We start from the raw sequence: 12,462 nt of genomic DNA, 5'->3' as shown, positions 1-12,462 counted from the left end.
CTGCACTGGGCTTCAAAAGAAAGGAAATTCTGACACATGGTACAACACAATGAACCCTGAGGACATTATACTGAGTGAAATAAGCCAGTCACAAAAGGATAAACTGTATGATTCCACTTATATGAGGCACTCAGAGTAGTCAAATTCATAGAGAAAGCAGAGTTTCAGTTTTGCAAAAGGAAAAAGACTTCTGGAGAGGGACATTGGTGATGGTTGCACAACATTATGAATGTATTTGACCGGGTGTGGTGGTTCATGCCTGTAATCCCAGCACTTTGGGAGGCTGAGGCGGGTGGATCCAAGGTCAGGAGATCAAGACCATCGTGGCTAACACAGTGAAACCCAGTCTCTACTAAAAATACAAAAAATTAGCCGGGCGTGGTGGTGGGAGCCTGTAGTCCCAGCTACTTGGGAGGCTGAGGCAGGAGAATGGCGTGAACCCAGGAGGTGGAGCTTGCAGTGAGCTAAGATCGCGCCACTGCATTCCGGCCTGGGTGACAGAGCAAGACTCCGTCTCAAAAAAAAAAAAAAATTATGAATGTATTTAATACCATGAACTGTACACTTAAAAATGGTTAAGATGGCAAACTTCGTTACATGTTTTTTACAATAAAAAATATATAATATATGCCAGAACTAATAATTGACTTTACAAGGCTACAAGGCACAAGATTATTGAAATAATTCAATTGTTGCTACAAAGAGAATACCTAGGAATACAACTAACGAAGGAAATAAAAGAGGACATAAACAAATGGAAAAACATTCCATGCTCATGGATAGGAAGAGCATTGTAAAAATGGCCGTACTGTCCAAAGTAATTTATAGATTCAATGCTATTCCCATTAAACTACCATTGACATTCTTCACAGAAATAGAAAAAACTACTTTAAAATTGATAGGGAACCAAAAAAGAGTCCATATAGCCACGACACTCCTAAGCAAAAAGAATAAAGCTGGAGGCATCATGCTACCCAACTTCAAACTATACTACAAGGCTACAGTAACCAAAACAGCATGGTACTGGTACAAAAACAGACACATAGACCAATGTAACAGAATAGAGATCTCAGAAATAAGACCACACATCTACAACCATCTGATTTTTGACAAACCTGACAAAAACAGGCAATGGGGAAAGGATGCCCTATTTAATAAATGGTGCTGGGAAAACTGGCTAGCCGTATGCAGAAAACTGAAACTGGACCCTTTCCTTACACCTTATACAAAAATTAACTCAAGATGGATTAAAGACTTAAATGTAAAACCTAAACCTATAAAAAAAAAACCCTAGAAGAAAATCTAGGCAATACCATTCAACACATAGGCAACGGCAAAGATTTCATGACAAAAAACATCAAAAGCAATTGCAACAAAAGTAAAAATTGACAAATGGGATTGAATTAAACTAAAGAGCTTCTGCACAGTAAAAGAAACTATCATCAGAGTTAACAGAAAACCTACAGAATGGGAGAAAATTTTTGCAATCTTTCCATCTGACAAAGATCTAATATCCAGAATCTGTAAGGAACTGAAACAAATTTACAAGAAAAAAACCCCATCAAAAAGTAGGCAAAGCGCATGACAGACACTTCTCAAAAGAAGACATTTATGCAGCCAACAAACATGAAAAAAAGCTCAACATCACTGATCATTAGAGAAATGCAAATCAAAACCACAATGAGATACCATCTCATGCCAGTCAGAATGGCAATTATTAAAAAGTCAAGAAACAACAGATGGCTGGCAAGGCTGTGGAGAAATGGGAATGCTTTTATACTGTTGGTGGGAGTGTAAATTAATTTAACCATTGTGGAAGACAGTGTGGTGATTCCTCAAAGATCTAGAACCAGAAAAACCCAGCAATCCCATTACTGGGTATATACCAAAAGGAATATCAATCATTCTGTTATAAAGACATACATGCGTATGTTCACTGTAGCACTAGTCAATAGCAAAGACATGGAATCAACCCAAATGCCCATCAGTGATAGACTGGATAAAGAAAATGTGGTACATATACACCATGGAATACTATGTAACCATAAAAAGTAACAAGATAATATCCTTTGCAGGGACATGGATGAAGCTGGAAGCCATTATCCTCAGCAAACTAACACTGGAACAGAAAACCAAACACCGTATGTTCTCACTTATAAACAGGAGCTGAACAATGAGAACACATGGACACAGGGAGGGGAACCACACACTGGGGCCTGTGGGACAGAGGGGAGGGAGAGTATCAGGATAAAAAAACTAATACATGAGGGGCTTAATAACTAGATGATGGGTTAATAGTTGCAGCAAACCAACATGGCACACGTCTATCTATGTAACAAACCTGCACGTCCTGCACTTGTATCCTGGAACTTAAAATTAAATTAAAAAATAATAATTCAATCGTATTACTATATTCCAGAAATGGAAATTGGAAATTTAAAATTACAAAAAGGCTGGGAGTGGTGGCTCATTCCCATAATCCCATTACTTTGGGAGGCTGAGGTGGGACAATTGCTTGAGCCCAGGAGTTTGAGAAACCAGCCTGGGCAACACAGTGAGACCCTGTCTCTAAAAAAATTTTTTTTAATTAACCAGGAGTGGGGGCAAATGCCTTTAGTCCCAGCTACTCAGGAGGCTGGGGCAGGAGGCTCCCTTGAGCCCAGGAGTTTGAGGTTGCAGTAAGTTGTGATTACACCACTGCGCTCCAGACTGGCCAACAGAGCAAGACCCTGTGTCTTTTACTGAAAAACAAAACAAAACCCAGTAATTACTTAAAGGTCTAAATCTTAAAAATATGTGCAAAATTCCTAAGCTGAAAGTTATAAAACACTGACGGAAAGAAATGAAAGATCTAAATAAGTATAGATATACTGTATTAATATATATTTCTCTGAACCCATCTATAAATACAACTCCATTCCAGCATGGTTTTTTTTTTTTGGTAGACTCAGCAAGCAATTACAAAATGCATATTACAAAAGCCAAGGAACTAGAACAATTCTGAAAAAGAATATAGTTGGAAGACTCATATCACCTGACTTCAAGAGTTATCTATAAAGGGCCAGGCATGGTGGCTCATGCTTGTAATCCCAGCACTTTGGGAGGCCGAGACGGGTGGACCACGAGGTCAGGAGATTGAGACCCTCCTGGCTAACAAGGTGAAACCCCATCTCTACTAAAAATAAAAAAATTAGCCAGGCGTGGTAGCGGGCACCTGTAGTCTCAGCTACTTGGGAGGCTGAGGCAGGAAAATGGCATGAACCCGGGAGGCAGAGCTTGCACTGTGCCGAGATCACACCACTGCACTCCAGCCTGGGGGACAGAGCAAGACTCCATCTCAAAAAAAAAAAAAAACAAAAAAAAGAGTTACCTATAAAGCTACAGTAATAAGACAGTGTGGTATTGTGCATAAATCAATATAACAGGAATATAATCACACATATAGTCAATTGATTTTTGATAAGACACAAAGGAGGACGGATAGTCATTTCAACAAATGATGCTGGAACAGTTAGATAATCGCGTGCAAAGAAATGAAACTTCATCCACTCCTTGCACCATATACAAAAATTAACTCGGATCATATATCTAAATGTAAAATATAAAATTATAAAACTTCTAAAAGGTTACATGGGGGACCAGGTGCAGCAGTTCTTGCCTGTAATCCCAGCAGTTTGGGAGGCCGAGGAGGGCAGATCACTTGAGGTCAGGAGTTGCAGACCAGCCTGGACAAGATGCTGAAACCCCGTCTTTACCAAAAATATAAAAATTAGCCGGCTGTGGTGGCACGCGCCTGTAATCCCAGCTACTCAGGAGGCTGAGGCAGGAGAATCGCTTGAACTCGGGAGGCGGAGGTTGCAGTGAGCCGAGATTGCTCCACCACACTCCAGCCTGGGCAACAGAGCGAGACGCCGTCTCAAAAAAAAAAAAAAAATTTTTTTAAAAATAATAAAAGGATACATGGGGGAAAAAATCTTTGTGACTGTGAGTCAGGCAAAGATTTCTCAGATATTTAAGGCTAAATAATATTCCATTGTATATGCACAAACCACCTTCCGTTTACTCAGTCATCTGTTGATGGATACACGGGGGGGGGGAAATATTTCATCCTTGTAAAAGCAAACTTCATCTGCAGGACAGGTGGCACCTGCACAGCACTTGGGGAGACACTCCTATTCAGGACAGAATTTGCTCAGGGGGTGAGCTGGGTGAGGGCCAGAAGTGGGGGCAGATCAGAGTTGAGCAGGTAAATGAGAGTTCCTGGGCCCAACTGAGAGGAAAGGGGTTCGCGAACAGGAGGCAGCAAGTCCAGCTCCTGCTGTCAAAGTTCTGCCGGGATGGTTGTGCATGTTTCAGGATGTGTAGCCCTGGAAGAGCCCTGTCTCTTCTAAAGAAGAAATCGGACTAGCATCGTTAGGACTGACAGACAACATCTGACTGGAGGAGAGGAGCTCGCCTGGTGGATCTGAACACCTAAAAGTCTCAGGGCAAATTCTCTGTAAGAGTCAGCTTCCTCAAACGTTTGTGAATCTTTGTTCAGAGAGATTACACAAGACACCAAGTAAGAGCAGGAGAGTGCTGGTTTTAAAAATCGCACCGGCCGGGCGTGGTGGCTCACGCCTGTAATCCCAGCACTTTGGGAAGCTGAGGCGGGTGGATCACGAGGTCAGGAAATGGAGACCATCCTGGCTAACATGGTGAAACCCCGTCTCTACCAAAAATACAAAAAAAAATTAGCCAGGCGTGGTGGTGGCTGCCTGTAGTCCCAGCTACTTGGGAGGCTGAGGCAGGAGAATGGCATGAACCCGGGAGGCGGAGCTTGCAGCGAGCCGAGATCGCGCCACTGAACTCCAGCCTGGGTGACTGAGCAAGACTCCTTCTCAAAATAAAATAAAATAAAATAAAATAAAATAAAAAAATAAAATAAAATAAAATAAAATAAAATAAAATAGGCCAGGCACGGTGGCTCACGCCTGTAATCCCAGCACTTTGGGAGGCGGAGGCAGGTGGATCACCTGAGGTCAGGAGTTCGAGAACAGCCATGTGGTGAAACCCTGTCTCTACTAAAAATACAAAAATTAGCCAGGTGTGGTGGCAGGCACTTGTAATCCCAGCTACTCGGGAGGCTGAGGCAGGAGAATCACTTGAACCCGGGAAGCAGAGGTTGCAGTGAGCTGAGGTCACACCACTGCACTCCAGCCTAGACAACAAGAGCAAAACTCCATCTCAAAAAAATAAATGAATAAATAATAAAATAAAATAAAACAATCCCACAATTTGCTACGTCCAGCTCCTGGGCCCACTGAAGTGTGATTTTCAAAGTATTTAGATTTCTTTTCTCCAATAACCCATACCCACCCCTCTGCTCTGGCCTGTCAACTCCTTCCTCCAGCAACGCTTTCCCCTTCACCAATGAGCCCTCACTGGACTCCAAGGGGGAAAAGCAAGGGTCCAGGCGGGCGTCCCTTCCCCGAGGACTAGAACAACGCCCACGCAGAGCCCACGCGGTGAGCAGATAGGGCAACAGAGACTGGGGGCACGAGGGAAGCTGGGACCCATGGGCTGGGGCTGCCCGGGCCACCCGACCCTGTCCAGGCACCGAGCCTAAGGGCCCTGTGGAGTACGGAGAGCGGGGCCCTGGGGACGCCAGTGTCGCTTGGCCCGGGTGATCGAACATTCGGAGGAGCAGCCAATTCCGCGCTCCTCCAGGTGTATCCCGGACCACGCCAGGGCCCGTGAAACCCGGGCTCATCGGGGTTCTATCCCAGCTCCCAGCCCGGGGTGCCCCCTGGTGGGGGCGCAGGGAGGGTTCAGGTGGGGGAGGGCGGGGTGGGGTTGGAGTGGAGGTGGGGTGGGCTGCGGCTGGGGTGCAGGTGGGAGTGGAGATGGGGTGGTGGTGGGGTGTGTGGGGCTGAGTGTGGGGGGATGAAATGGGGTGGAGGTGTGAGTCGGGGGGGTGGGAATGAGGATGGGGTGGAGACAGGGGCGAGGGTGTGACTGTGGGGCGGGCAGCGATAAGGAAACGGGTGGGAGCTGGGGCTAGGGTAGGAGTTGGGGGTGTGTGGGGTTGGGAGTGGGATGGGGTGGGGTGGGAATGGGGGCGTGGTGTGGCGGCATGGGATATACAGGGTTGGGATGTGTGGGAGTGGGATGGAGTGTGCAGCAGTGAGATGGGGTGGGGGCATGTGTGAGTGTGGGGGTGGAGCTGGGTGGGAGTGGGTGTGGGAGGATGTGTGGGCGGGGGGAGGAGTGGGCGTGGGGATTAGGTCTGGGTTGAGAGGGAGTGGACATGGGGGGGATGCGTGGGCTGGGGGGAGTGGGTGTGGAGGGATGTGGAGGCTGGGATGGGGGGGTGGGGTGGGGGCTGTGTAGGGTTGGGGTCGGGGGTGGGAGGCTGTGCGGGGCTGGGGTGGGTGTAGGGGGCTGTGCGGAGCTGGGGTGGGGGTGGGGGACTGCGTGGGCCTGGCGTGGGTCTGGCTTGGCGGCGCTCACCTTCAGCACCAGGAGCTGGAGCATCCTCCTGGCGCCCGAGGGCAGATGGGCCCCCTCGCCCTGGAAGTCCCCTACCGTCGCGGGTGAGGCTGGCTGCGTCCGCCCCGGCCAGGCCCCCACCGCGAGTGCGTTCCTTCCCTCCACCTTTAGCGCCTGGGCCCCCCGCGGCAGGTGCCTCACACTCCTCGTCCCCAGGAGCCCTCGCGGACCCCGGGGTCGGCTCGAGGCAATGCGCTCCGTCCTGGCAGTAACCAGCCCCTCGCTGCGGCCTCCCTGCCTGCCTGGCCTCGGGCCTCCCGCACCCACCGGATGCCCGCGCACGCTGAGCAGGCCTTGAGGCGTCGGAGACCACGTGGTCCACCCAACGGCCCAACAACGTAAGGCACAGCGCCACGCGGTGGCCAGGAGGACTGACGCGCGGAGGCCCCGGGAGGCCCGGCTAGGGGTCGCGTGATTCTCTCTTTTGCAGCCAGCAGGACTCCCCTGCAGGTCCCGGGGACACTCGCCTGTCCCTCGGAGGGACAGAGGGGCCGCGTGCGGCTGAGTCCGTTGGAAACCACCTTTGCAAAATTGTAACTGAGGAAATTGTGATGGTAAAAGAAATCAGACCTAACCAACTCCATCTTGCTTCTAACCTTTAAGCTGTCCTTGTTTATTCCTGGGTGGAAGCCCAACTAACCTTGGGAAGGAATTCAGTCCATGGTTTGACTCTGAAACAAAATTGATAAGAGCCTGTGAATCCTGAAAATGTGAGACAGGTCTCAGTTCATTTAGAAAGTTTATTTGGCCAGCAGAGCGAGGTGGCTCAGGCCTGTAATCCCAGCGCTTTGGGAGGCGAGGGGTGCGGATCACCTGATAAGGTTAGGAGTTGGAGACTAACATCCTCGACATGGTGAAACCCCGTCTCTACTAAAAATAGAAAAATTAGCCAGGCATGGTGGGGAGCGCCTCTAATCCCAGCTACTTGGGAGGCTGAGACAGGAGAATCGCTTGAACCCGGGAGGCAGAGGTTTCAGTGAGCTGAGATCAGGCCACTGCACCCCAGCCTGGGCGACAGAGTGAGACTCTGTCTCAAAAAACAAAAATTTCGCCAAGGTTGAGGACAGGCGCCCCTGACACAGGAAGTCCTAACGATGTTTGCTAGAGGTGGTTGAGGCACAGCTTGTGTTAAAGTTGGAGGGTGTCCAGGTTCTTGGTGTCTTGAAGAAAGAATTTGACAAAAGGCACACACAAAGCAAGGAAGGAATGAAGGGTTTTATTGAAAAAGTACACTCCACAGTGTGGGAGCAGGCCTGAGCACAGGGACTCAAAGGCCCGGCAGAATTTTTGTGAATTTAAATACCTTCTGCTTGGGGTACGCCCGATGTAAATAAAGACGGTGAAGTAAAGTTACGAAGTCATTTACTCGGTGTATGCCCTATGGAGAGGGTATTTCCCCTTATAGCTGAAGCGTGAATCGGCCTTATGTTCCCTACCTCCGGACCCTATTTTCCTGCCTCACTTGGTCTTTTACATTTTAGGGAGGCATGAGACAACAATCCTTGGATCAGCTCAGTGGATCAGCTGACACCACCCACAGCGATAATCTGCCTCAACCAGTTCTGCCAAACCAACCAGGAACAGTAAATAGCAAGAAAAACTCCAACAACCTCTGATTCCATCTTCAACCTGGCCAATCAGCACTCCCCACTTCCCAAGCTCCTACCCGCCCAATTGTCTTTAAAAACTCTGTTCCTCGAATGCTCGGAGAGACTGATTTGAGTAATAATAAAACTCCAGTCTCCCACACAGCCAGCTCTGCGTGAATTACTCTTTCTCCATTGCAATTCCCTGTCTTGATAAATTGGCTCTGTCTAGGCAGCGGGCAAGGTGAACCCATTAGGTGGTTACAAGTTCATTATTTTATTTTTAAAGAGACAGGATATGGCTCTCTTGCCCTAGCTGGAGTGCAGTGGCACAACCATGGCTCACTGCAGCCTTGAATTCCTGGGCTCAGTTGATCCTCCATCTTCAGCCTCTCAAGTAGCTGGGACTACAGGCATGCACCACCACGCCTGGATAATTTTTTAATTTTTTTGTAGAGATGGGGGGTCTCGCCGTGTTGCCCAGGCTGGTGTTGAACTCCTGGGCTCAAGCCATCCTTCCGCCTCAGCCCCCTGAGCAGCTAGGATTACAGGCATGAACCACCACACCAGGCCCTCAGTTGGTCCTTGTTGCCTGCTAAGGGGCCCCTGTCCTCCTGCTTTCTCTAGGCCAGCCTACACCCCTTAAACGCTGTGAGCTGGAAGCCTTGGTGGTGAGGAAGCGTCCTGGTCAGCCATGAATCCCTGGGTCTTCGTGGCCTCCTGGCAACATTTCCACTTGATCTGCACCTTTTGGAAAGGTTCCTGGTCCTGGATTTCTTCCCAGCTGGCCTTCAACTGGCAGGGCTCTTCGAGTCTAAACGAGTTAATTTGCTAGTAAGGGAACCAACAAGATGACAAAAGACTGCAAGAGTTTGGAGAGAGCATGTAAACTGTGGTGTTATTATTTGGGGAACAGAATGCTCACATAAGCATGCAGTTCTGTAAGAAAACTGGATTGCACGAGGTCCCACAGATAACATGCACTTAAACTCTCAGGCAGGATGGTTGCAGAGGAAAGGTGTGTAGCTGCCAGTCGGGAGAAAAACACAGCTGCAAAGTGCATGATGTTCACCTGTTCCTGAAATTAGGTTGACAAGGCCTCACCTCCAATCAAGGCACCTGGTATGGCCAACTCACCTGAAAGCTCAAGACCTTGCCAAAAAGAGATGGAAAACGACAGGATCTGATTTAAACAGGAGGTCCTGGCTGGGCGAGGTGGCTCAGGCCTGTAATCCCAGCACTTTGGGAGGCCGAGGTGGGTGGACCACTTGAGGTCAGGAGTTCGAGACCAGCCTGGCTAATATGGTGAAGCCCTGTCTCTACTAAATATACAAAAATTAGCTGGGCATGGTGACAAGCACCTGTAATTCCAGCTACACAGGAGGCTGAGGCAGGAGAATCGCTTGAACCAAGGAGGCAGAGGTTGCAGTGAGCTGAGATCATGCCACTGCACTCCAGCCTAGGCAACAGAGCAAAACTCTGTCTCAAAAAATATATAAAATAAAATAAAATAAACAGGAGGTCTTGTAGCCAGGTGCAGTGACATGTGCCTGTAGTCTCAGCTACTTGGGAGGGTGAGATGGGAGGATCCCTTGAGCCAGAAGTTGGAACCCAGCCTTGGCAACATAGCAAAACCCCATCTTAAATAGGAAGTCCCAAAACAGTTCCCAATCCACAAAAATGGGTAATATAGACTTCTCCCAGTTCTTGGTGTGGGGAGACCCTTTTTTCTTTGACTAGATCCTGTGCTACAGTACGGTATTTCCCAATCTTTTTACAACATGGCTCACAGAAAATGGAAATATTTATATATTACACTCCCATAGTCAAGACACTCACTGCCCTGGGGCTCCAGCCACCCAGTCTCCCCAAGGTTAAAAGGGGTCCGCATTTGTACTGTAACCTGCCCTCCTCCAACTCTGGTGCTAGCGGAAAACACTTTTTTAAAGATTCACAAGGCTTCCTTTTTCTTCACCCTGTCTCATGGTGCTTTTTTTTTTTTTTTTTCGAGACAGGGTCTCGCTCTGTTGCCGAGGCTGGAGTACAGTGGCGCAATCTTATCGCTGCTCACTGCAGCCTCTATCTCCTGGGCTCAAGTATCTTCCCACCTCAGCCTCCTGAGAAGATGAAACTATAGGGATGCACCACTACACCCAGCTAATTTTTTTTTTTTTTGAGACAGTCTTGCTCTGTCACTCAAGCTGGAGTGCAGTGGCACGATCTCAGCTCACTGCAACCTCCGCCTCCTGGGTTCAAGCGATTCTTCTGCCTCAGCCTCCCAAGTAGCTGGGACTACAGCCATGCGCCACCACACCCAGCTAATTTTTGTATTTTTAGTAGAGACGGGGTTTTACCATATTGACCAGGCTGGTCTCAAAACGCCTGACCTCGTGATCCACCCACTTCAGCCTCCCAAAGTGCTGAGATTACAGGCGTGAGCCACCGTGCCCGGCCCACCCAGCTAATTTTGAATTTTTTTATAGAGACATGGTCTCCCTATGTTGCCCAGGCAGGTCTTGAACTCCTGGGCTCAAACGATTCTTCCACCTTGGCCTCCCAAAGTGTTGGGATGACAGGTGTGAGCCACCATGCCCAGCCGAATTTTGTTTTTAACTTTAAAAATATTTCTGACCCAGCACAGTGGCTCATATCTGTAATCCCAGCACTTTGGGAGGCTGAGGCGGGCAGATCACTTGAGGTCAGGAGTTGGAGAACAGCCTGGTCAAATGGCGAAACCCTGTCTCTACTAAAAGTACAAAAATTAGCTGGGTGTGGTGGTTGACACTTGTAATCCCAGCAAATTGGGAGGCTGAGGCAGGAGAATCATCTGAACCCAGGAGGCAGAGATTGCAGTGAGCCAAGATCGCACCACCGCACTCTAGCCTGGGCAACAAAGCGAGAAGGTGTCTCAAAAAGAAAAGAAAAGAAAGGAAAAACTGTGTGTCATAAATGCCATGAACACCAGTAATCTGAATTCTAAAACTATTAATTTTTCAGCTCATATTATTTGGGGTTACGGGGTATGGACAAGATATCACTATAGGTAGGAAGTCATGTGACAAGTCTCCCAAAAGGAATTCTTGGAAGGAGACAAGGTTCACTCAGATTAAAAACAACAACATACAGGCCAGGCGCAGTGGCTCACACCTGTATTCCCAGCGTGACGTGGATGGACCACTTGAGGTCAGAAGTTCAAGACCAGCCTGGCCAACACGGTGAAGCCCTGTCTCTGCTAAAAATACAACCATTAGCCAGGTGCAGTGGCACGTGCCTGTAATCCCAGCTACTCGGGAGGCTGAGGCAGGAGAATTGCTTGAACCCAGGAGGCAGAGGTTGCAGTGAGCCGAAAGCACGCCACCGCACTCCAGCCTGGACAACAATGTGAGACTCCATCTCAAAACAAACAAACAAACAAAAACAAAAAAAAAGCATACATGAGGGAAACAAGTGGTGTGAAAACGATCTTTTCTATGAAGAAAAACTAGTCATATTACTTTATCATGACATCTTCTAATATCACCCACTGAGCCATGGCAACTCCAGTGAAGAGGGAGTTGACTGTGGCACTAACCAGCTGCGTGTCTGTTTTCTCACTGGCAAAATCATGGTGTTCAATGAGGTCCCTTCCAGCGGCAACATTCTAGTAATCTTTGAGAGTCAAAAGACAAAGTTAGGCTGGGCATGGTGGCTCATGCCTATAATCCCGGGCACCTTGGGAGGCTGAGGCGGGCAGATCACTTGAGGTCAGGAGTTCAAGACCAACTTGGCCAACATGGTGAAACTTCGTCTCTACTAAAAATATAAACATTAGCTGGGTGTGGTGGCGGGCGCCTATAGTCACAGCTGCTTGAGAGGCTGAGGCACAAGAATTGCTTGAACGCAGGAGGTGAAGGTTGCAGTGAACTGAGATTGCACCACTGCACTCCAGCCTGGGCAGCAAAGTGAGACTCTATCTCAAAAAAATCAAAAGACAACAAAAATTTTTGTACACTTTGTTTTTGTTTGTTTCTTTGAGACAGTTTTCCTCTTGTCACCCAGGCTGGAGTGCAATCTGGGCTCACTGCAACCTCCACCTCCAGGTTCAAGCGATTCTCCTGCCTCAGCCTCCTGAGTAGCTGGAATTACAGGCATGTGCCACCATGCCTGGCTAATTTTTTTGTATTGTTAGTAGATGGGGTTTCACCACATTAACCAGGCTGGTCTTGAACTCCTGACCTCAGGTGATCCACCCACCTCAGCCTCCCAAAATGCTGGGATTATAGGCATAAGCCACTGCGCCCAGCCCAGCCAACTTTTTTTTTTTCCAATTGGACATAATTTCCCATTTTTGTAGATTCAAAAGGCA

At 48.3% G+C, this 12,462-nt stretch overlaps 1 protein-coding gene across 3 annotated transcripts in view; it reads right to left on the bottom strand.

Moving 5' to 3' along the window:
* The window catches only part of TDRD12 (tudor domain containing 12), a 107,479-nt gene extending 100,657 nt beyond the window's left edge, over positions 1–6,822 (bottom strand). The window contains exon 1 of one of the 3 annotated variants that reach the window (XM_019014391.4): positions 6,493–6,822. In XM_019014391.4, the coding sequence (XP_018869936.3) occupies positions 6,493–6,516 (24 nt within the window). In that variant the 5' untranslated portion in view covers positions 6,517–6,822. The remainder of the gene's footprint in view (positions 1–6,492) is intronic. The other 2 variants (XM_019014390.4, XM_055368892.2) reach the window with 2 other exon arrangements.
* Between the last annotated feature and the right edge of the window lie 5,640 nt (positions 6,823–12,462).

The sequence above is a fragment of the Gorilla gorilla genome, chromosome 20, assembly GCF_029281585.2.
Source record: "Gorilla gorilla gorilla isolate KB3781 chromosome 20, NHGRI_mGorGor1-v2.1_pri, whole genome shotgun sequence".
NCBI classification, from domain to species: Eukaryota; Metazoa; Chordata; class Mammalia; order Primates; family Hominidae; genus Gorilla; species Gorilla gorilla.
This window is presented reverse-complemented; position numbering and strand designations above follow the sequence as displayed.